This window comes from Somniosus microcephalus, chromosome 9 (genome assembly GCF_052327205.1).
Source record: "Somniosus microcephalus isolate GS21.2 chromosome 9, FLI_Smic_1.0, whole genome shotgun sequence".
In the NCBI taxonomy this organism is placed as follows: Eukaryota; Metazoa; Chordata; class Chondrichthyes; order Squaliformes; family Somniosidae; genus Somniosus; species Somniosus microcephalus.
This window is the reverse complement of record NC_140995.1, coordinates 6961662-6981704: the sequence shown is the minus strand read 5'-3', so window position 1 is coordinate 6981704 and position 20043 is coordinate 6961662. Positions and strand designations below refer to the sequence as shown.

Genomic DNA, 20043 nt, shown 5'->3' with positions numbered 1-20043 from the left:
AAACGGGTAAGCCCCCACTTCACTTGTGTTGTGGCCCCATAGTTTTGATTTTTAAATTCTATAAACCTACATCACTTACATCTCGCCCTCCTACCATCTACAAGGCACAAGTCAGGAGTGTGATGGAATACTCTCCACTTGCCTGGATGAGAGCAGCTCCAACAACACTCGAGAAGCTCAACACCATCCAGGACAAAGCAGCCCGCTTGATTGGCACCCCATCCACCACCTTAAACATTCACTCCCTCCACCACCTTAAACATTCACTCCCTCCACCACCGGCGCACCGTGGCTGCAGTGTGTACCATCTACAAGATGCACTGCAGCAACTCGCCAAGGCTTCTTCGGCAGCACCTCCCAAACCCACGACTTCTACCACCTAGAAGGACAAGGGTAGCAGGCGCATGGGAACACCACCACCTCCAAGTCACACACACCATTCTGACTTAGAAGTATATCGGCCGTTCCTTCATCGTCGCTGGGTCAAAATCCTGGAACTCCCTCCCTAACAGCACTGTGGGAGCACCTTCACCACACGGACTGCAGCGGTTCAAGAAGGCGACTCACCACCACCTTCTCAAGGGCAACTAGGGATGGGCAATAAATGCTGGCCTTGCCAGCGACTCCCACATCCCATAAATGAATTTTTAAAAATGTCATGGGAGATTAATTACCTATATATATTCTAGGGTGAATGACTAAAGTATTGGTGGTCACTCAGTAGTTATGTTGTTACTTAATTTAGGTGCAAAGCAGTACTAATCCAACACAGGAAATGTACATACACCTTTGCATTGCATACTGGACTACCCATTGTTCATTAACGTTCCATGAAATTCATTGTCTCCTTTTGCTAATTGCAGACATTGTGGAATTAGCTTGTATGACTCAATCCAGCCTTTTGGGACCAATTCCTTCTCTACTTACTGCCTCAGAGGAGCCTGTGGTTGTACCCGACAATTTACTTAAAATCTGCAGGACCAGACCTGTAATTTTTAAAGGTAAGCAAATATAAGTTAGACATTTAGGCCTCTGTTTTCACTGTGGGTGGCGGGGGCTGGGGGTAGGTTGCGAGCGAGCCCAGTAGCGAGTGGTGCACAGACACAGGTCGGGGACGTGGAGGGGAGGGCCTGTTGACCTTCAGCAGGGCCTCATTTAAATAAAGCTTCCGGAACTCCTGCCCCACACCTGGCCAGGGGAGCAAGAGTGGGAATTTGGCCATAGGAGGCAGCAGCTGGGGACCCGTGGGAATGGTCCCCAAATCAAATTGGGTAGGGCTGCCTTGAGGATGAGTTCATTGAGTGTATTAGGGATGGGTTTCTTGAGCAGTATGTAACTGAACCGACCAGGGGGCAAGCAACCTTAGATCTGGCCCTGTGTAATGAGACAGGATTAATTAAAAATGTCCTAGTAAAGGATCCCCTTGGAATGAGTGACCATAACATGGTTGAATTCCATATTCAATCAGAGGGTGAGAAGGTTGGATCTCAAACAAGCGTGCTAAGCTTGAATAAAGGAGACTATGAAGGTATGAGAGCGGAATTGAGTAGAGTGGATTGGGAAAATAGATTAAAGGGTAAGGCGATACATGATCAGTGGTGTACATTTAAGGAGTTATTTTACAACTTCCAAAAAATATATATTCCACTGAGAAGAAAAGGGTTTAAAAGAAAAGACAGCCATCCGTGGCTAAGTAAAGAAATTAAGGATAGTATTCGACTAAAAACAAGGGCATATAAGGTAGCCAAATCTAGTGGGAGGATAGAGGATTGGGAAAACTTTAAAAGACAGCAAAAAGTAACAAAAAGATTGATTAAGAAAGGGAAGATAGATTATGAAAGTAAATTAGCAAAAAATATAAAAACAGATAGTAAGAGTTTTTATAGTTATATAAAAAGAAAAAGGGTGGCTAAAGTAAATGTTGGTCCCTTAGAGGATGAGACCGGGAAATTAATGGTGGGAAATATGGAGATGGCAAAAACACTGAATATTTTGTATCAGTCTTTACAGTAGAAGACACTAAGAATATCCCAACACTGGACATATAGGGGGGGAGGAGCTAAACACGATCAAAATCACTAAGGAAGTGGTACTCGGTAAAATAATGGGACTCAAGGCAGATAAATCACCTGGACCTGATGGCTTACATCCTAGGGTCTTGAGGGAAGGGGTGGTAGGGATTGTGGATGCATTGGTAATAATTTTCCAAAACTCCCTGGAATCAGCAAAGGTCCCGGCAGACTGGAAAACTGCTAATGTAACACCCTTATTTAAAAAGGGCAGTAGACAGAAGGCTGGAAACTATAGACCGGTTAGCCTAACATCTGTGGTAGGTAAAATATTGGAGTCCATTATTAAGGAGACAGTAACAGGACATTTGGATAATCATAATTTAATAGGACAAAGTCAGCATGGTTTTATGAAGGGGAAGTCATGTTTGACAAATTTGCTGGAGTTCTTTGAGGAAGTAACATATAGGGTGGATAAAGGGGAACCAGTGGACGTAGTGTATTTAGACTTCCAAAAGGCATTTGACAAGGTGCCACACAAAAGATTATTGCTTAAGATAAAAAATCACGGGATTGGGGGTAATATTCTGGCATGGATAGAGGATTGGCTATCTAACAGAAAGCAGAGAGTTGGGATAAATGGTTCATTCTCGGACTGGCAATCAGTAACTAGTGGTGTTCCACAGGGGTCAGTGCTGGGTCCCCAACTCTTTACAATCTATATTAACGATTTGGAGGAGGGGACCGAGTGTAACATATCAAAGTTTGCAGATGATACTAAGATGGGAGGGAAAGTAGTGAGTGAGGAGGACATAAAAAACCTGCAAGGGGACATAGACAGGCTAAGTAAGTGGGCAGAGATTTGGCAGATGGAATACAATACTGGAAAGTGTGAGGTTATGCACTTTGGCAGGAAAAATCGTAGAGCAAGTTATTATCTTAATGGCAAGAAACTGGAAAGTACTGAAGTACAAAGGGATCTGGGGGTCCTGGTGCACGAAACTCAAAAGATTAGTATGCAGGTGCAGCAAGTGATTAAGAAGGCCAATGGAATGTTGGCTTTCATTGCTAGGGGGATAGAATATAAAAATAGGGAGGTATTGCTTCAGTTGTACAAGGTATTGGTGAGACCGCACCTGGAATACTGCGTACAGTTTTGGTGTCCATACTTAAGAAAAGACATACTTGCTCTCGAGTCAGTACAAAGAAGGTTCACTCGGTTAATCCCGGGGATGAGGGGATGGACATATGAGGAGAGGTTGAGTAGATTGGGACTCTACTCATTGGAGTTCAGAAGAATGAGAGGCGATCTTATTGAAACATATAAGATTGTGAAGGGGTTGGATCGGGTGGATGCCGGGAGGATGTTCCCGATGATGGGTGAAACTAGAACTAGGGGGCATAGTCTTAAAATAAGGGGCTGCTCTTTCAAAACTGAGATGAGGAGGAACTACTTCACTCAGAGGGTGGTAGGTCCATGGAATATGCTGCCCCAAAAAGCTGTAGAAGCTACATCATTACATAAATTTAAAACAGAAATAGACAGTTTCCTAGAAGTAAAGGGAATAAAGGGTTATGGGGAACGGGCAGGAATTTGGACATGAGTCTAGGTTCGGATCGGTCATGGCCCTGTGGGTAGCGGAGCGGGCCCAGGGGCCATGTAGCCTGATCCTGCTCCTATTTCGTGTGTCTAATTCTGTTAGATTCAGGAGATGGTTCAGTGATAGTAGATTGGCGGTTAGGATCAGATCAGCCATGATCTTATTGAATGGCGGAGCAGGCTCGAGGGGCCGATTGGCCTACTCCTGCTCCTATTTCTTATGTTCTTATGGTTAGTGGGAGGAAGTGTTCCATGGCAATCGAGGTCAGACCGGGGAGGGATGGGATTCCCTCGAGTTGTGTGCCCATGGGAGGCCGGAGCTGGGGATGCCCAAGAACTCCTTGAGGTCCCTGGGGAAGCACTCAGCAAGGAGTTCAAAGAGAAGGACATTTAAAAAAAATGACTGTGACCTCTTCTGGCCAGTCGGTGTTTCCCGCCGTGCCTGACTCCCCCTGCCTTCCTGTTAATATTAAGTTGTGGCGCCGATAACATCATCGGGCTGCAACTTTTGCATCTTCAGTAGACCCCTGCCTGCTTTTAGCGGGAGCCTCGTCCAAGGCCTGAATTGCCGCTGTTAATATTACGGTGGCCAGGAACGCGATGGGTTTGAGGCGGGATTTCGATTTTAATCTACTCTTTCCTGCCCATTGGTTGTGCGGGGGGGGGGGGGGGGGTTTAAAATTGAAGCCATAATATCACACAGTTCAGTAATGGGAACTGTAGCATAGTGGTTATGTTACTGGGTTAGTAATCCAGAGATCTGGACTAATGATCTGGAGACGTTAGTTCAAATCCCACCACAGCAGCTGGGCAATTTAAATTCAGTTAATTAAATAAATCTGGAATTAAAAGCTATTATCAGCGATGGTGACCATGGAACTATCAGATTTCGTAAAAACCCATCTGGTTCACTAATGTCCCTTTAGGGAAGGAAATCTACTGTCTTTACCCGGTCTGGCCGGTATGTGACTCCAGACCCACAGCAATGTGGTTGACCTTTAACTGCCCCTCTACAGTTCAAGGCGGCGGCGGCTCACCACCACCTTCTCAAGAGCAATTAGGGCTGGGCAATAAATGCCAGCCTTGCCAGCGACGCCCACATCCCGTGAACGAATTTTTAAAAAGTCTGTAATTTACAAAGCGCTCATTATCTTCGAGTCTGCCAAGTCGACCAGCACAAGCGTCAGTTCATTTACTTATTGGAGTTATAAAGAAACAAACTTTAGATGCAAATGCTGCTAAATCTGAATAACGCCTATCGTGAAATCCGAATGAAATAATTAATGGTTGGGAAGAGAAAGGATAAATGTGACAATTTCATTTTTTTTAGGCCATGGCAACTTTCCTTACCTTTGTGGTAATCTGAATGATATTGTGGTCAGTCCACTACTGCAGAGCTGCTACGGAAATACCCAGTCTTTACCCAGAGTACATGAACAACATAGCACATCTGTGACTACGGTGTTGTCTGTGGAGATGCAAATCCTACTAACGGTGTACTATCTCGTTCAACTCGGTAAGTGTTAACTGGTTGCTTTCTGCTTTATCAAAAAAATATTGTATGACTTATTGTTTGTTCTGGAGTCGGCAGATGTTTCACACAGTTGAGCGTCGCTATTTTGGTCAAAGCGATACTTTCTAGAAACAGTAAATCTAACAATTGCATAAACTCTGGAGTTCCCTCCCTAAACCTCTCCGCCTCTCTCTCCTTTAAGTCGCGCCTTAAAACCTCCCTCTTTGGGCAAGCTTTTGGTCACCTGTCCTAATATCTCTATGCGGCTCGGTGTCAAACCTTGTCTGATAATTGCTCCTGTGAAGCACTTTGGGACGGTTTTACTACATTAAAGGTGCTAGATAAATGGAGGTTGTTGTTGCAAAGATCAAGAATACCAATTTTCCTCATGTAAAATGTTGTTAAATTTTCATTAATTCCATATTTTGTAATGTTCTTATCCTACAATATTAGGAAGCAACAGTACCCCCTCCTATACTTGAAAGCAGGAAGTATAATGGCATAATGTAAGAGAATGTATTCCTGTCCCATTTTTAAAAAAAAAGACAGACTTGTATTTATATAGCGCCTTTCACAACCTCAGAGCATTCCATAGCACTTTGCAGCCAATGAAGTATTTTTGAAGTGTAGTCACTGTTGTAATGTACAAAATGCGGCAACCGACGTGCACACAGCAAGCTCCCACAAACAGCAATGTGATAATGACCAGATAATCTGTTTTTAGGTATTGGTTGAGGGATAAATATTGGCCATGGGCACGGGAAGAACTCCCCTGCTCTTCTTCGAAATAGTGCCATGGGGATCTTTTACATCCACCTGAAAGAGTAGACGGGGCCTCGGTTTAACGTCTCATCCGAAAGACGGCACCTCCGACAGTGCAGCACTCCCTCAGTACTGCCCCTCCGACATTGCAGCGCTCCCTCAGTACTGCCCCTCCCACAGTGCGGTGCTCCCTCAGTACTGCCCCTCCGACAGTGCGGCGCTCCCTCAGTACTGCCCCTCCGACAGTGCGGCGCTCCCTCAGTACTGCCCCTCCGACAGTGCAGCACTCCCTCAGTATTGCCCCTCCGACAGTGCGGCGCTCCCTCAGTACTGCCCCTCCGACAGTGCGGCGCTCCCTCAGTACTGCCCCTCCGACAGTGCGGCACTCCCTCAGTACTGCCCCTCCGACAGTGTGGCGCTCCCTCAGTACTGCCCCTCCCACAGTGCGGTGCTCCCTCAGTACTGCCCCTCCGACAGTGCAGCACTCCCTCAGTACTGCCCCTCCGACAGTGCAGCACTCCCTCAGTACTGCCCCTCCGAAAGTGCAGCACTCCCTCAGTACTGCTCCTCCGACAGTGCGGTGCTCCCTCAGTACTGCCCCTCCGACAGTGCAGCACTCCCTCAGTACTGCCCCTCCCACAGTGCGGCGCTCCCTCAGTACTGCCCCTCCCACAGTGCGGTGCTCCGACAGTGCGGCGCTCCCTCAGCCTGGATTTTGTGCTGATGTCCCTGGAGTGGGACTTAAACCCACAACATTCTGACAAATTGAAGAGCCTTTAAAATCAAAGGCTGGAAAATGTGGAGCACCACAAATTGGACATGTGAACCTCTGTGACCGATTTTCTGAACTGTGCTATGTTCAAATGTGGCTCTTCACACTGGGACTGGGGAGTCTCGATTACGGGGCTTCATTGTCTTCCCGTTTTCATTTCACTTCTCATAACGTACATGCATTTTTCAGAGGGCTACTCATATCAGTGTTAATGGCTTGTTGGTGCACAGTATGTTGCCAAACTGGAAAATTATTTCTTACCCGTGCTAAGGAATGTGTCATGAAGCCCGGGTGTCTGCAGGTCTTGCACAGGGCTGTTAGTTTGAGTTAAATTACTCTCTAAGGCTATAAACCAACTTTGCCTCATGTAGCTTCACATTTCCCTTTTTTTTGTGCCTAATTTTGTATTGGGAAGACTATTGTGCGTTGGCTCTTTACACTAGTTGAAACCTTGATTTGTTTTTCTTCACTCCTAGCCCCAGATCAGGTGCCTCTGATTGAGGATTTGGAGCATATATTGGTGCGAGCGTGGCAGGAATCTAATCTTACCGAAACCAAGCAATACCAGCAAGCTGTTTCTCAGTCAGTGCCGTATGTGTCATCGCAGTCCTTGGCCGTCACCCCAAAGCAGCTCACTTGGCTGGCCAAGTTAGCAGCCAGCTCCTGCAAGAATGTTGTCCGGATCCTTGATTCGTCCAGTTCATTGGCGGAAGGCATCGCAGAAACGTTTAAGCTTCTCATTGAGGGGAAGTTGCAAGGGAAGAATTTTGTGGTGATCATTTGCATCACTAAGAACCAAAGCACGGAGTCGTGTGTGGTGGTAACAGGTCAGTGTTTGGGATTTACAAAAGTTGCTTATTTATAAACGGAATAATTTATCTACAGAAATAACAACAGAAAATGCTGGAAAAACTCAGCAGGTCAGGCAGCATCTGTGGAGAGAGAAACAGAGTTAACGTTTCAGGTTGATGACCCTTTGTCTGACGAAGGGTCTTCGGCCTGAAACGTTGAGTCTGTTTCTCTCTCCACGGATGTTGCCTGGCCTGCTGAGTTTTTCCAGCATTTTCTGTTATTTCAGATTTCTAGCACCCGCAGTATTTTGCTATCATACTAGAATTTATTTACAGAGTTTGAGGGTTCATTAAAGTCTTCCTTCAGTACTTGAACGTGTTGTCACCTCCCAAATCCCTGCCCATCTATCCCGCAACTCCATTTTTGAACCCCTCCAATCAGGTTCCTGACCCGTCGCAGCACTGGGACGGCCCTTATCAAAGTCACAAATGACATCCTGTGTGACTGTGACCGTGGTAAACTCTCCCTCCTCATCCTGCTCGACCTGTCTGCAGCCTTTGACATGGTTGACCACTCCATCCTCCTCCCAACACCTCTCCTCTGTCGTCCAGCTGGGTGGGACTGCCCTCACCCGGTTCCATTCTTATCTATCCAGTCGTAGCCAGAGAATCACCTCCAATGGCTTCTTGTCCCACTCCCGCATCGCTACCCCTGGAGTCCCCCAAGGATCTATCCTGTCCTAATATCTCTTTTTATGTGGCTTTGTGTCAAATTTTGTTTGATAATTGCTGCTGTGAAGCACCTTGGGACGTTTTACTACGTTAACGGCGCTATATCAATACATAGAGTCATAGGGGGAGAAATTCAGTTGTTAGCGCCACCGATTAACGCCTAAAGAGGCCGAGAAGTGGGGCACTAGCCAATTTCTGGGCGGGCGCAAGGCACCTAGCGCCTCGCCCCATATTGAGCATGCATTTAGCGCCGGTGCTAAATCTTAGCGCCCGCTCATGGGCGCAGGCTGATTATGACGTCATTTGAGTGTGAAACGCCTTTTGGGCGCCCCGGACTGGAAATTCAGTGGCGCCCTCCTCCGTAGCGCCTGGCGCCAATAGTGACAGCTTACCTGGGCCTTACCGAGTCGCTCTCGGGCTGGAGGAGCGTTATTTAAAGGGGACTGGTGTGGTTTAAAAGTGGCAGCCATTTTTGGATCACAACTTCCTCGAGAGCTACAAAGAGTTGCTGAGCTGCACACTGAGAGCCATTTGACCACTGAGCCAGCGCAGGCAGACGATCTTCAGCCTTCTGACCATCACCTTGCTGTTGGTGAGCCTTGACAACGGGGAACCTTCCTGTGGGCACTTATTATGGGGGCTGCATTGGAGGGGAACGTCCTGCTGCTGAATCATCTGGAAAGGGCACTGAGACGCAGGGAGAGGGGAGCGGGCATGGCCAGACGGAGGAGGGCCAACAGACGTCGCCACAGCAGACCTTACGCTGGCAGGGTTATCCGACAGCAGTTTTCCTACATAAACATGCCGGAGGAGCAGTGTGTCAGAAGGCTGCGATTTAGAAAGGAGGTGGTGACTGAGCTGTGCCAGCTGCTTCAGCCAGATCTGCAGCCTCAGATAAGGTGCAGGACATCTCTGTCGGCGGCTGAGAAGATGGCTGCTGGCCTGAACTTCTACGCGAACGGCTCTTCTCAGGCTGCGCGTCAGAGGCTGATCAGAAGTAGCTTCTAGGCCCCTCTCACGGAATGCTTGCTGCCATTCCAAGAACAGGAATGGAACCGGTCTGATACCCCCAAGCCTGTGAAGGGCAAGATGCATGTAAATAGCAGGCATGGCCATTGTAAATGAAGAAAGTGTTTCATTACACAAAATGTGGTTCCTTCAAACATGAGAAAGCTATGGCGACAGAAAGCAAAACTAATACACTGACACATAACTGCCTCTCACACCCGGGAGACTGTCCAAAACATAAATCACATTCCGACCATCTTCCTTGGCCTTGATTCCACTGCGCCAACCAAAGCATCCAATGCCCCATCAGTGAGGCGTTCTGCCCTCTGCCTCACCCTTTCCATGTCTTGCTAGGCTGGTGCGCCACAGGTAGGCTCCCACCGCTTTGAAGGCCTACAAGGCAGTGAGTGTGTCTGGTGATGCCAATTGGCCTGCCCCTTTAAGAGCTGGCCGGCGCCACTGTGTCTCAGGGAAAATAATTATTGGCTGCGCCCCGCCGCCGCGAAATTGGGTTGCACCGCCAGGTTAGCGCCTTAAGAGTAGCGTGCAGCGCCTGATTTAGCACCGCAGTCACCTTTAGGGGCGCTGCAACCCAATATCGCGCTAGGTGGCGCTAAACTTTGCGCATCGCCAGGACTAGCGCCCCAAACGCGGCTATACCGAATTTCTAGGCCATAGTTATACAGCACAGAAAGAGGCCCTTCGGCCTATCGCATCCGCGCCGGCCATCAAGCCCTATCTAATCTAATCCCATTTTCCAGCATTTGGTCCGTAGCCTTGTATGCTATGGCATTTTAAGTGCTCATCCAAATGCTTCTTGAATGTTGTGAGGGTTCCTGCCTCTACCACCCTTTCAGGCAGTGAGTTCCAGATTCCAACCACCCTCTGGGTGAAAAAGTTCTTCCTCAAATCCCCTCTAAACCTTCTGCCCCTTACCTTGAAACTATGCCCCCTGGTTATTGACCCCTCTACTAAGGGGAAAAGTTCCTTTCTATCTACCCTATCTATGCCCCTCATAATTTTGTACACCTCAATCAGGTCCCCCCTCAGCCTTCTCTGCTCTAAGGAAAACAACCCCAGCCTGTCCAGTCTCTCTTTATAGCTGAAGCGCTCCCGCCCAGGTAACATCCTGGTACATCTCCTCTGCACCCTTTCCAATGCAATCACATCCTTCCTATAGTGTGGCGACCAGAACTGCACACAGTACTCCAGCTGTGGCCTTACCAGCGTTTCATCATAACCTCCCTGCTCTTATATTCTATGCCTCGGCTAATGAAGGCAAGTATCCCATATGCCTTTTTAACCACCTTATCCACCTATTGTTATGCTGCCTCAGTGGTATAGATTTTCAGAATTAGCACTTCAGGTCATTTGTGTGCACATTCAGGCATAGAGATCAGTGTGTCCCACACAGTATTCTGCAACTACGGAGCAAATTCATAAAATACATCTCTGGAATAAGTGCCTCTCACCCAGATTCCTTTGTGTTCTGAAATGCAGCCTCTGTCACCTGGAGCGGGGTGGTGGGCGGTGGGTGTGGCGGGGGGAGATACCTGACTGAGTATAATCACCTAGCAAATAAGGAAAAAACTTGCGTTTTATATAGTGCCTTTCAGGACCTCCAGGTGTTCCAAAGTGCTTTACAGCCAATGATTAATGTTTGATATGCAGTCTGCACTGTTGTAATGTCAGAAACATGGCAGTTAGCCAATTTGCACACAGCAAGGTCCCACAAACTGCACTGAGATACATGACCAGATAATCTGATTTTAGTGATGTTGGTTGAGGGATAAATAATGTCCAGAACACCAGGGAGAACACTCCTGCTCTTCTTCGAATAGTGCCATGGGATCATTTATGCCCACCTGAGAGTGCAGATGGGGCCTCGGTCTAACATCTCATCTGACAGACTGTGCCTCCGACAGAGCATCACTCCCTCAGTACTACATTGAAGTGTCAGCTTGGATTACGTACTCGAGTCTCTGCAGTCCATTTACTGATGGCGCTCTTGGGTCAGAGGCTGGGTATTCTGCAACGAGTGTCTCACCTCCTGACTCCCCAAAGCCTTTCCACCATCTACAAGGCACAAGTAAGGAGTGTGATGGAATACTCTCCACTTGCCTGGATGAGTGCAGCTCCAACAACACGCAAGAAGCTCGACACCATCCAGGACAAAGCAGCCCGCTTGATCAGCACCCTGTCCACCACCTTAAACATTCACTCCCTCCACCACCGGCGCACCGTGGCTGCAGTGTGTACCATCTACAAGATGCACTGCAGCAACTCGCCAAGGCTTCTTCGGCAGCACCTCCCAAACCCGCGACCTCTTCCACCTAGAAGGACAAGGGCAGCAGGCGCATGGGAACACCACCACCTCCAAGTCATACACGATCCTGACTTGGAAGTATATCACCACTCCTTCATCGTCACTGGGTCAAAATCCTGGAACTCCCTCCCTAACAACACTGTGGGAGCACCTTCACCACACGGACTGCAGCGGTTCAAGAAGGTGACTCACCACTGCCTTCTTGAGGGCAACTAGGGATGGGCAATAAATGCTGGCCTCGCCAGCGATGCCTACATCCCATAAACGAATTTTAAAAAAAGGTAGAGATTTCCAGGGATTTCATCCTGCAGCAGTGAAGGAGCAGTAGTACATGTCCAAGCCAGGAGGATGGTGTGTCCCTTGGAGAGAAACCTATAAGCAGTGAAGTTCCCATGACACTGCTGCTCTCGACCTTTTTGGTTCGAGGTCACCGGCTGAGAGGTGCTGTCAAAGTCAGCTTGGTGAGTAGCTGCAGTGGATTAGCTATTGAGGAATTCCCATTGGAACCAATGGTATTGGGAATGTAAATGCCAATGGCCAATTACTATTTTCCCAGCACAAACTATAATCAACAGCATAATTCACCAGCCAGCTAAGTACAGAGGAAAACTGTTAAATCAGTAATGATTTTGCCCAGTAATTTTATTCACTTAACCCTTCTATTCTTTTATCCATTTTAACTGTTGTATCAATATTGGCAAGAAGCCATCAATGGAATGCAAACTGGATTGCATTTACAGTACAGTAAAAACGATCACACAGTCGTTACGAAAGTGTATTTATGTCATTTGCTTCATGACAGTGCAGTATAGCAAATCTTACAAAACAAGACTGATGCCAAACTGTTCAGCAATTTCACGCTGGAGCTGTAATTCACTATTGTAATTACTTTCACAGCATCAGCAAGAGAATGAAGCTGCTTCTTTCGAGGTGGGGTTTCCATTATTCACAGAGACAGAGACCTCGTGGCACTCCTTGACCCGATCCCCAACACGGACTCTCTCGTTATTGTCCTTTTTAGTTCTGAATCCAGGAGAATTACATGCAAAGGTGGCTGGGAGAGATTGCAATGCAGCCCATTACTGTCTGCGGCGCGCTCCAGCGCTCTTCGCCTGTCTGCGGCGCGCTCCAGCGCTCTTCGCCAGTCAGTGCAGGAAATGGACGTCTACCTGTGTCGGTGGCCAATACCTTGAGAGTCCTTGAGTGCTGCCCTCAGTTTGTCACAGCACCCTGCACTATGGCCATCACTGATTAAACTCACTGAGCCAGTCTGTTCCACCGATTCTACTGAAGATGGTTTTATCTACAAAATGTAGACTTTGCGACATGCCCCTTTGTGGAAGTAGCTGCCACCTGCCGTTCTCACCTGGTTTAACTCCGTACTCAAGATAGCTTACCAGAGTGTGGTTGCTGCTGTCTATGGGGAGCTACTTGGACCAGAAATGCTAAGTCAGAACTGGACTAAATACACTAATAGATGTATCTACTGAGTTAAAGGATATCGACTAAAGAGTCATTGATGGAGGAAAATTAGAGTGTGTGTGAGGGTAGACAGTGATGAGATGTAGATATTATTTTTGAAATGTTATTCCCTCTGCATGTTTGCATCTCGGTGTTTCTTTTCTATTCAGCAATTTTTTGAAGTTCTGCTCATCCTCCCGTTCTTAAATGAAAACACCTGCATTTTTATGTTTTTTAAACAAAACTGCAGTGATCCAAGATGATGCATTTGTTTTCATTTCTTCCTGAATATATGTTTCTAGTCATTCTTTGTGATTGCTAAAAATCCAGATTTGTTGTTTCACACTGAATTAGGATCAAATGACAACAACAACTTGTATTTATATAGCACCTTTAACATAGTAAAACGTCCCACGGCGCTACACAGGAGTATTATAAGACAAAAAAATTGACACTGAGCCACATAAGGATAAATTAGGGCAGGTGACCAAAAGCTGTGTCAAAGAGGTGGGTTTTAAGGAGCATCTTAAAGGAGGAAAGAGAGGTAGCGAGGCAGAGAGGTTTAGGCAGGGAATTCCAGAGCTTAGGGCCCAGGCAACAGAAGGTACGGCCGCCAATGGTGGAGCGATTATAATCAGGGATGCTCAAGAGGGCAGAATTAGAGGAGCGCAGATATCTTGGGGAGGGGGAGGGCGGCGGCGGGTGGGGTTTGTGGGGCTGAAGGAGGTTACAGAGATAGTGAGCATCTTTTGAAATTGATTGGTAAAGATGTCTTTGCTGTGTAATTTATTTTAACCGGTGCCCAACTGTCCATTTCTGTTCTCTGCAGGAAAACGTCAGGCCGGGTTTCTAGCAGAAAGAATGCTCTGTCCGAAAGAGCATCTGAAAGAAATCAACTATGAGCTCGTGACTGGGAAAGTCGGGGCCCTTGGAGCTTTCTTCAGCAGCCTTTGTCCAGGTAAGATATTGCTGTCAGGTGTTTCTCACACAAACCTGTTCCCCAAGAGCTGGGGAATCTGATTGTGGGGGGGGTGGGGGGGAAGGGGGTGGGGGACGAGGGGAAACGCAACTATTGCTTTCATTGCATTCAGCTCTTTTCCAGTCCCAGTCCTCCCTGAACCGCTTTGAGCGCGGATGACCTTTGAAGTATCTCCTCTGTTCAGCTTGGTTCTCTACTGAATTAGGAACCTAACAATTATCATAAGCCTCCTTTTTCTGCTTCATTTTAATCTATAAGTCTTGTCATCCAGGGAGCTCTAGCTTTGGATGCGCCTCCATTCACTCCTTGTGGAAATGTGTCGAGCCTGTACCTGAACTATCTCCTCTTTCATGGCCTCCCATTGCTCACTTACTGTTTTACCTGCCAATCCACCTGGGCCAGATCCCTTTTCGACTCACGGAAATCAGCTCTCCTCCAGTTGAAAGCTTTCACATTTGATTTTTCCTTGTCCTTTTCCATAACTGTTCGAAACCTGATGATATTGTGATCACTGTTTCCCAAAATGCTCCGCCCCTGAAACGTGCTCCACCTGCCCCTCTTCATTTCTCCCGAACTAGATCCAACGCTGCTTCATTCCTTGTTGGGCAGGAAAGTTCTCGAGAGTATATAATATAATATAATGTAGATAAATTAAACACTGTCTGTTTCCCAACATTAACATCTTTTTATAAACACAAAAACACATTTTTAAAAAACAATGGGGGGCAAAATTCGGTTGCTTTGCGCCTCCTGTTAGCGCCCTCGGGGCGCTAACGGGGCGCAAAGCAACTAGCGACTGGGCGTGGCGCTGCTAATGCCTCCCGCGAAATTATGGGGGGGATAGCGGCGACGGTAGCCGGTAGTGCCCCGCTGCGCCTCCGCCGATGATGTTAGCCCCGTGCGCAGCGCCCCACTCGCCCTAGCTGCAAACTTCGGTTGCACCCCCTGACCTACCGCCGGACATTATGTTCGACCGGTTCAGGGGGGGCGTACGTGCGGCCGAGGCGGCGATATTTAAAGGGGAGGTGTCGGGCGGCCATTTATTTGGCTGGCAGCCTGCCAGCACCTGCCCCCTTTGCCCTCCTCCCACGGGGTGCCTTCTGCAGTCGGTCAGCCTGACACTCCTCGCGTGCCGGGCTGTTTTCCCTGCACCCCGCTCCCCAGCGGTCCAGCAGGGCACAGCGCTAGGCCCCTCCCCTTTAATCCGGGGAGGGAGGCCTGCAGTACCGCGGCGCTACATGCCGACGCCCGTGGCGCTGTTGCCTGTGGCGCCGCGATATTCCATGGGAGCGCCCCAAGAGGGAGGAGGAACATTTCCTGTAGCCCCGCCTCCTGCTTGGGGCGCTACCGTTTAATTTCGGGCGCTAAGTCTTCCGGGGCGCTAAAAGTTATCGCCCCAAAGGGGGCGCAACCCAATTTTTGCCCCAAAGAATGTTAGTTTGTCCATCCTCAACAGGAGCCATGAGGCTTTGGCTTAAAACCATTCATTCAGACACATGTAGCTTATTTTCTACTGGAGGTAATTAACACTTACAGAACTGAAATCAAACTTCATTGGAACAGCTTCAGAAGCGGTCGGTAGCTTCGGTGGATTTGTTTATTCTGCGTTAGAGATTTTAATTTGATACTGCTGTAGTGTTAACCATATAGAGACCAGGAGGCTGATTTTTATCCGAAGTGGTTATTGGGTGGACAGCAGGTGGTGCGATCATTTTGCCCATCCATTGTCCTCGGCCAGGCCTCGTTTACATAAGAACATAAGAAATAGGAACAGGAGTCGGCCATTTGGCCCCTCGAGCCTGCTCCGCCATTCAATAAGATCGTGGCTGACCTTCTACCTCATCTCCACTTTCCTGCACTATCCCCATATCCCTTGATTCCCTTAATATTCAAAAATCTATCGATCTCTGTCTTGAATATACTCAATGACTGAGCCTCCACAGCCCTCTGGGGTAGAGAATTCCAAAGATTCACCACCCTCTGAGTGAAGAAATTCCTCCTCATCTCAGTCCTAAATGGCCGACCCCGTATTCTGAGACTGTGACCCCTGGTTCTAGACTCCCCAGCCCGGGGAAACATCCTCCCTGCATCTACCCTGTCAAGCATTGTAAGAATTTTGTATTCCCGACCCGCTGTCAAATAAAACAACTTTCCCACCCGACCCGCCACCGATCGCGCCCGCTACCACCCCGGATAATTCAGCCCTCTGTCTCCAATGAATTGTAAGGTGAAATGCTCAGCACTCCAGAAGCTCTCTCAACCCTTGCGACCTTCAGCCATTTCAGCTTAACAAATATGCTTAGGGTGTGAGATTTACTAAAAAAAAAAATAATTCTGGGTGTTCTTTATTGTTTTCTTTGTAAAGAACAAAAATGGCAGATTGATCTGACCAGAAATGAAATATTCAAAAACAAGAGATTCAGGATGTTTGAGCGTTTCAAAGCCGCCTTAATATGTACGGTCAATATGAAGAGAAGTGAGCAAGCACCAGTTTTACTATATTTGTTATTGCTCTGTTCTATGTTTATTTGTAGACATTTAATGCGATCACATCCATGTTGTGGTTGATAGTCATGAGCTTTTATTAGCCGAGGCATAGAATATAAGAGCAGGGAGGTTATGCTTGAACCGTATAAAACACTAGGAAGTCACACAACACCAGGTTATAGTCCAACAGCTTTATTTGAAACTGTTGGACAGTAACCTGGTGTTGTGTGACTTCCTACATTTGTCCACCCCAGTCCAACACCGGCATCTCCACATCATGTACAAAATACTAGTTAGGCCGCAACTAGAATACTGCGTGCAGTTCTGGTCGCCACATTACAGGAAGGATGTGATTGCACTAGACGGGGTGCAGAGGAGATTTACCAGGATGTTGCCTGGGCTGGGGACTTCTGGCTATGAGGAAAGATTGGATAGGCTGGGGTTGTTTTCTTTGGAACAGAGGAGGCTGAGGGGAGACTGAATTGAGGGGCCTAGATAGAGTGGATAGGAAGGACCTGTTTCCCTTAGCAGAAGGGTTAATAATCAGGGGGCAGAGATTTAAAGTAATTGGTTGGAGGTTTAGAGGAGATTTGAGGAGAAATTTTTTCACCCAGAGGGTGGTGGGGGCCTGGAACTCACTGCCTGAAAGGGTGGGAGAGGCAGAAACCCTCATCACATTTTAAAAGTACTTGGATATGCACTTAAAGTGCCGTAACCGACAGGGCTACGGACCAAGTGCTGGAAAGTGGGATTAGGCTGGAGAGCTCTTTGTCGGCCGGCACGGACACGATGGGCCGAATGGCCTCCTTCTGTGCTGTAAATTTCTATGATTCTATGAAAGCAAATTCTGGCAACTCTCTCTCTCCAAAATGTATTTACTTCAGAAGCAAAAGGAATGAAAATACACAGTATGGATAACAGTTTAACCTGAATGTGTGATCTTAAACTGAGAGGCAATGTTCTGTTCAATCCACAGAACATTCTTGCATATGGTTTGCTTAACGTATATTCCTCTCTTTGAAAAGGATGAATGAATGCTTAAAAGGAGTTTGTGTGGAATTATTGCCCTCATTAGCTGTAGAAACCAGGTTAAAATGCCAAGATAACGACTGTGTGTAACTTATTTGCTTTCTGTTCTTATTTTGACTAGAAGGAGATATCGACACTCTCTTAGAGAAGTGCAGTCTGGCAAGGAATGGTCAAGGTTCTTGCTTCACTGCTTCATCAAAGAAATTTGATGACACCACAGCTCGGAGACCCACTATTTGTTCAGGTAAGCACCAGGATTAATTCCCTTACAGCTTGCACGTGATTAAAACATTTGGGATCATTGAGTAATGTACAGCAACATTCAGAGCCAAAATTTGCTCATTTGTTCTATGGAAGAACGCTGATCAGATCAGTGGCACACAGGTGGAAATGGATCTTGTGGGCACATCATGCACACGTCTTCTGGATGAGAAGGATGGAGACAGACTGGCGTACAAAATTGACACTCTCCATTCAAGGAAGTCCTTTTCTTCATTTACTTTTCCAATGTAAAGGATGGAGTATATTGGATTCTAAATAGATTTAATATTAAGGGAATCAAGGGATATGGGGATAGTGCAGGAAAGTGGTGATGAGGTAGAAGATCAGCCATGATCATATTGAATGGCGGAGCAGGCTCGAGGGGCCGAATGGCCGACTCCTCCTATTTCTGATGTTCTAAATTCCTAACTCCTACCAGTTTATTGTTTCCTTTGCCACCCAGTGGCATTTGTAGCTATTTCTCCCTGGCCTTCCAGCAAAAATATGAAATGCAAGATATAAAAATATGATTTGCGAAAAAGGGAATCAAAAACAGTGAGATAGACTCGGAGGCAGACTGATGCAAAGGTGACAACAGAAGAATGTCCCGGAGCTATACATCGAGAGAAAGAGGGAGACTGAAAGAGTGGAAGACTAACAGAAAGTCAGAGAGGCGCCACACGGAATTAGAGAATGTGGGACAGGTGGAGTAACGGCTAGAAGAGGAATGAGAGACGAGGATTTTAGTCTGTGAGCAGTGACAAACAAAATCAATTGGCGTATTCTAAATGTCTGAATATTCATTCAGTGATCATAATAAAAAGGGTTTGAGGTAATGAAAAAAATTGCTTTTTTTCTGTCTGGCGGTACACTACATGTTTTTTGTTAGGCTGATTGGAGGAATAAAATCTAATCCATACAATTCCAGCTGTTGTCAGTTTAGTCGATCCAATTAATTAACCGTATAAATTCAACAAACTTGAAATTTTAAAAATAGTGATGAATTTTTTCCTTTTAACTTCCATTTGTGTTCCACAGTTTCAAACAAAGAAACATGTCAGATTCATCCTGTCCAGCTTGCTGTCGCTCGAAAGTTACTGTCTCATGTCTGCGCTATTGCCGATTCCAGCACGCAAAATCTGGATCTGGGCTCCTTTGAGAAAGTAGATTTCCTTATTTTGGTGCCTCCGTCAGAAGTGACCTACCAGCAAACCGTGCTGCGTGTCCGGCAGTCAGGTGAAGATTACACTTTCAAGCCACTATTTCTTGTATATTTCCGCTCTGTAAGTAGTTCAGTTTACAAATGTAACAGAGCTGCTCAGAGAAGTTGTGCACAGAAAAGTCTTAATTAGTTGTTGAGGCAGATGCTTGGTAAACTTGAAGATCACAGACCAGAGACTTAATACTTGGACACTTTGGGGGCGATTTCGCCAATGGGGGCCTGTTGGAGGTGGGACTACTGCTTGTCGGGTTTTAGTCCCGCCTCCATCGATGTCTGGCCAACCCACGCTATTTTCCCTTGATTGACCTTGTTAAGCCCGCCCAGTGGGCTTAGCAGGCCAATTAAGGGAAAACTGGTTACAGAGAATGTCAGTGTATGACGTTTCATCTGTCCATTTTTGACAGATGAATTGTCATCGTTTGACAGTTCTGTGAAGCTGTCAAACACTGACATTCTCTGTAGTTTGATGAGTTCTTGAATTCAAGACTCATCAAACCTCTTTAGCAGAAATTAGATGGCTGTTGCATTGGAGAATGCAGCGGCCATCTGTTATCTCTGCCGCAGAGGTACGAGACTCTCCGCATCCCCAACGATTGTAGGCTGCAGGAAGAAACAAAAGGAAGTAGACTTTTTCTAACACTTTCCACTTACCTCACATACTCACCTCTCCACACTTGCACCCATCACTTGCCTTCACAGTGCACTTTTGCACCCCGCAGACCCCCTACTTGCCTCGGTGACCCTGGCGGGGTTGTAATCCCCTTCCCGCCTCCAAGGAGACTGGACCCGGCTGTAGTATAATGCATTTCATCTGCCGTCACCAGTTGGGCACCCGCCCCCAAATTCTGCCATTTTCCCGGTAGTCCCGCCTCCCCAGGGCTGGCAAGATCGTGCCCATGATTTTACCAGGACTAACCAAACAACCGCATATTTTTAAGTTTGTACTTCTATTTATGTTGCAGTGAGTTTAAAGCACTGTTGGAGTCTGTGTTTAAAGTGACATTTTTTAAGACCAGGCACACTCCTTGCATAAACTTTGAGCTTTTAAAATTAATCTTTTAGGAGTAAAAAATCCCTCGCCATTTAAAAAA

At 46.9% G+C, this 20043-nt stretch overlaps 1 protein-coding gene across 4 annotated transcripts in view; it reads left to right on the top strand.

Annotated features, from left to right (window-relative positions):
- greb1 (growth regulating estrogen receptor binding 1) overlaps positions 1–20043 on the top strand; it is a 345678-nt gene that overhangs the window by 230540 nt on the left and 95095 nt on the right. For all 4 annotated transcript variants that reach the window (XM_085996301.1, XM_085996302.1, XM_085996298.1 and 1 more), the window contains 6 exons: positions 864–1001; positions 4940–5125; positions 7133–7483; positions 13804–13932; positions 17591–17713; positions 18769–18966. In XM_085996301.1, the coding sequence (XP_085852427.1) occupies positions 864–1001; positions 4940–5125; positions 7133–7483; positions 13804–13932; positions 17591–17713; positions 18769–18966 (1125 nt within the window). The remainder of the gene's footprint in view (positions 1–863; positions 1002–4939; positions 5126–7132; positions 7484–13803; positions 13933–17590; positions 17714–18768; positions 18967–20043) is intronic.